This window comes from Lactuca serriola, chromosome 8, assembly GCF_051521515.1.
Source record: "Lactuca serriola cultivar US96UC23 chromosome 8, Lser_US96UC23_V15, whole genome shotgun sequence".
Taxonomy (NCBI): Eukaryota; Viridiplantae; Streptophyta; class Magnoliopsida; order Asterales; family Asteraceae; genus Lactuca; species Lactuca serriola.
The window spans coordinates 76136800-76140443 of record NC_136415.1 but is presented as its reverse complement, the minus strand read 5'-3'; the positions used below and the strand labels follow the sequence as shown (position 1 = coordinate 76140443).

General features: G+C 35.6%; 1 protein-coding gene across 2 annotated transcripts; it reads left to right on the top strand.

Moving 5' to 3' along the window:
• Positions 1-253: 253 nt before the first annotated feature.
• On the top strand, positions 254-3284 carry LOC145065725 (heavy metal-associated isoprenylated plant protein 39-like). Of its 2 annotated transcripts, XR_013688518.1 has the most exons (5): positions 254-1060; positions 1147-1579; positions 2166-2260; positions 2748-2823; positions 2909-3284. XR_013688518.1 is itself a non-coding variant. In XM_079012786.1 (4 exons), exons 2-4 carry the CDS (start codon positions 1418-1420, stop codon positions 3046-3048), a joined length of 378 nt encoding a protein of 125 aa, XP_078868912.1. In that variant the 5' UTR covers positions 254-1060; positions 1147-1417; the 3' UTR covers positions 3049-3284. The 2 variants fall into 2 exon arrangements, 1 of the variants encoding a protein (XP_078868912.1); XM_079012786.1 differs by lacking the exon at positions 2166-2260.
• The last annotated feature ends 360 nt before the right edge of the window (positions 3285-3644 follow it).

The window sequence follows — 3644 nt, the reverse complement described above, 5'->3', positions numbered from 1 at the left end:
AATAGCTGGTCGAATGGTTTAGTCCCAGCTTTATGTATTTTTAATGGGGGACCGCCTGAATTCCAAACTTTGCAAATATTATACTTTTTTTTCTAATATATAATTCATATGTTTTGACTTGTTTCACGTGTATATAATTTTGAATTTTACTTTAAATTCTTATTACCTTGATATACTGACTTGTTTGCACTTTTATGCAACAGAATCTGCCAAATCTGAAAATCTTGGAACTTGTTAGATTGAATTACCTAATCATGACACCAGATTTTGGTGAAATTCCAAATCTTGAAAGAGTCATTCTTCGTGGATGCCGGCGTTTAAAAAAGATTCAGCCATCAATTGGACAGTTGGAAAGGCTTGTTTTCCTATCTGTAGAATTTTGTTCCGCTCTTAAGATATTTCCACCCATTAAGCGACTAAAGAAACTCGAGACCCTTTCATTATCAGATTGCCCCAAACTTTTTAAGCTCTTGGGGATCCAACACAAAAGGAGCGGTCTACTGCATCTTCATTCGAATATTAGTGGGAAAGAAGTTGCATCCTACAAAAAGTATTCTTCAAACTTTGTTGTTACTTGTTGGACATGTGGTGGTGACACAGAAATTAAAAACCCAGCAGAGGACCTGGTTGATGTAGAAGAATGTTGTTTAGAGGAGCCTTGTTTACCTCGCAACAACAAAACAGTGTTACGGTTTTTTCCCAGAGGCTTAAGAAAGTTAAATCTCCGGTACTGCAGTCTGGGAGATGAAGACATTGACTCTGCTGTTTGGGAGTTTCCCAACTTGGAAGAACTCAATCTAAAAGGAAATAAGTTTTCACGATTAAGTTTTAGTCGCTGGCGACTTCCTCGGCTCAAATGGTGGATGTGTCATGGTGCACAGGCCTTGTAGAATTGTCAGATCTGCCATCAAGTATAGCTGTTGTTATAGCGGATGGTTGTAGCTCACTTGAAAGCTTTGGAGATACTTCAAACTGTATATGGTTGTGGAAGGTTTCACTTTGGGGGCCGAACAATCTTGGTCCACTTGTTTGTAACATATTACTACACTCCATGCTCCAGGTTTGCTTTATCTTTATGTTTTTGGAATTTCACTCTTCATATAAAACCCATAAAGAAGAATAATTGAATGTGTTTTCCATGGCAAGGACATGCTCTTGAAGATCACTTTATCAGTGTCACGCTTGATCATCAGATGATTCCAAGGGGGTTTGTAGGTAGGCTGTTTAGGGGGACAACATTTACACGGCGTCTTCCATATGATTGGTACAAAGACTTTTGTGGGTTCGTAATATGCATCGTTACCAAAGCAAGACATCCACGTATAAATATAATCATCAGGCAGGAGGTAGATGAAGATACTCTATCTGCGCCTTGGCAGGGGTCTAGTGAAGCACCAGCAGATCCTGAATATGTTGGATGTGTGTCAATCGTAGGATATGTTCACTGAGACACACAACAGATTGCTCAGAATTATTTTGGGACAAGGAAAATGAAGATGGTTCAAACACATTTACAATCCGACCACATGATTCAAAGTCTTCTGTCGAGATCTTATGGCGGCCTTACTACTACCTACAGGTCTGTAGGAAACTTATTCTTTTGCATGTTCTCATTTATTAATCAGCGGTAACATGTACTTTTTTGAAAAGTGAAAACTGAAGTCTACAAAATGACATTTCCATCGTTTCCCACTAATCCCTTGATTCTACCATTATGATTAGGTAAATGGTAGAGGAATCACTTTAGTCTCAATAATGTAGTGAGATGTTCACAAGTTTTTGGTTTTCTCAGTATTCCCTTATATTTGACCATTATGGAATTGCCTCCATTTCCCTGCTGCTTTGCCTACTATTGTAGTGTTTTTTTTTTTTTTTTTTTTTTTTTTTTTTTTTTTTTTTTTTAAGGCTTATTTCCTGTTAGCAGTTTCTTCCACCATCATTTAACTTCTTAAGCGGTGTTTGTGTTGCGGGATTCAGAACTTGTCAAGTGATTTGGTACCGGAAGGATGAAGGATTTGTGTTTGGTTGGTAGGATCTTTCAAATCCAACCAACCAAACACATTAGAGGTTCCAAATCTTACCAACCGCCGGTTTTTCCAAATAAATACGTTTTTATTTTATTTTATTTTTTTTATTTTTGGTTACTTGGTTTTTGGTTTGGTTAGTTTTCTTGGACACCCTCAGGATTTGGAATAGAACTGAAGTCCATTCATTTGGATCTGGTTTGTAAATCTTTCAAAGGATTTGACATTTATTTATGGTAAATGACAAAATTGCCCTACTTTCATAATATAAGTAGTTATCTGCTTCATTTATAATTTAATGACAATGAATTCAGATAATTATAAAAATTATTAAATTGTTTTTCTGAAAATTGATTTTTTTACAGAAACTGCATAAGTACTTCAAAAAGAAAAAGACTTTTGTCACATAACATTCCAACATATAATACTTTTGTGAATTAATTCTCTACATATTCAATTGGAGATTTCATAAAAAAAAAACTTGTTGACTTGTGGGATCATATACCTATGGTCCAAAAACTGAAGTAAAAAATTAGGAGAGGTAAATAGAATTGCTTCTGAACCTATCTATTACAGATGAGAACATGTTGTCTCTATCTGCAGAAGAAAGCCTAAAACCATGTTCCCAAAATAAAACCAAACTTACTCGTTTTAGCCTCGTTTAAATTCATTCTCGAGTTTAACTTTCATGGTTGGTTGTAATTAATTTGTATTCCATTGCAGAAAGTTGTTGTCAAAGTGGATGTACACGATCATAAAGAAAAACTGAAGGTTATGAAGGCAGTTTCCAGCCTTTCAGGTTAATATTATGTTTGTTTTGTTTTTCCTGTATTTTCACTTGAGTACCATATGTTCGACTAAACTTTGTTTTGAAATATATACAGGGATTGAGTCCATAGCTTTTGACATGAATGAAAAGGAAATGACGGTGACTGGGGACGTTGATCCATTCGTTATGATCGGAAATATTAAAAAGTATTGTCATGCAGATATAGTGACCATTGGACCAGCCAAAGGTTGGTAGAAGCTCATTGCAGGGCCATCAATCTTGAAATTCTAGAAGAGTATCCCGGTGATTGTGTTATATCGGAGGTCTTAAACAATAATGGAAACGTACAAGAAAAGATGCATTAGGTACATACATGTATATTGCAATACTTTCAAGAACTCATGTGGAGAATGGTCAATGTAAAAGGAAAGATGTAGTAGGTACATGTGTATGGGATAGGCTTTGGATTAATTCGTGATACACATGGATGATATTGCTATATTTACTCATATATATATTTTTTGCATTATCCTAGTATTTTTAGCTACATTTGTATTTAATTTAGGACAAAAGGTTCTTATAATGTTTAAATTTACCTCAAAAAGCTTCCAATGTGGAGGTGATCCTGGATCCACAAGCTCAAACAATCTGCTCAAGTGCTCCTCTTCTTCTTCTTCACCTTAAGACACCAAAATCTCTTTGTCAAACTAAAAACTCACCAAAACACTCAAGGGTTTCGTTTTCTAGGACAAGGAGAGGTGTAGGCCGGTTAACATTTCCAAATGAGGCTATAATGAGGTTTAAATAGGGTGAAAATCCTAAATATTATGGTTTGTCTCAGCCTTACGTAC

What these genes read in the sequence shown, in the direction of transcription:
- LOC145065725 (XM_079012786.1), top strand. Translation starts at nt 1,418, where the DNA reads ATGTGTGTCAATCGTAGGATATGTTCACTGAGACACACAACAGATTGC. An exon ending in GGCCTTACTACTACCTACAG is followed by an intron (nt 1,580 to 2,747) that starts GTCTGTAGGAAA and finishes ATTCCATTGCAG; the next exon opens with AAAGTTGTTGTCAAAGTGGA. An exon ending in GGCAGTTTCCAGCCTTTCAG is followed by an intron (nt 2,824 to 2,908) that starts GTTAATATTATG and finishes AAATATATACAG; the next exon opens with GGATTGAGTCCATAGCTTTT.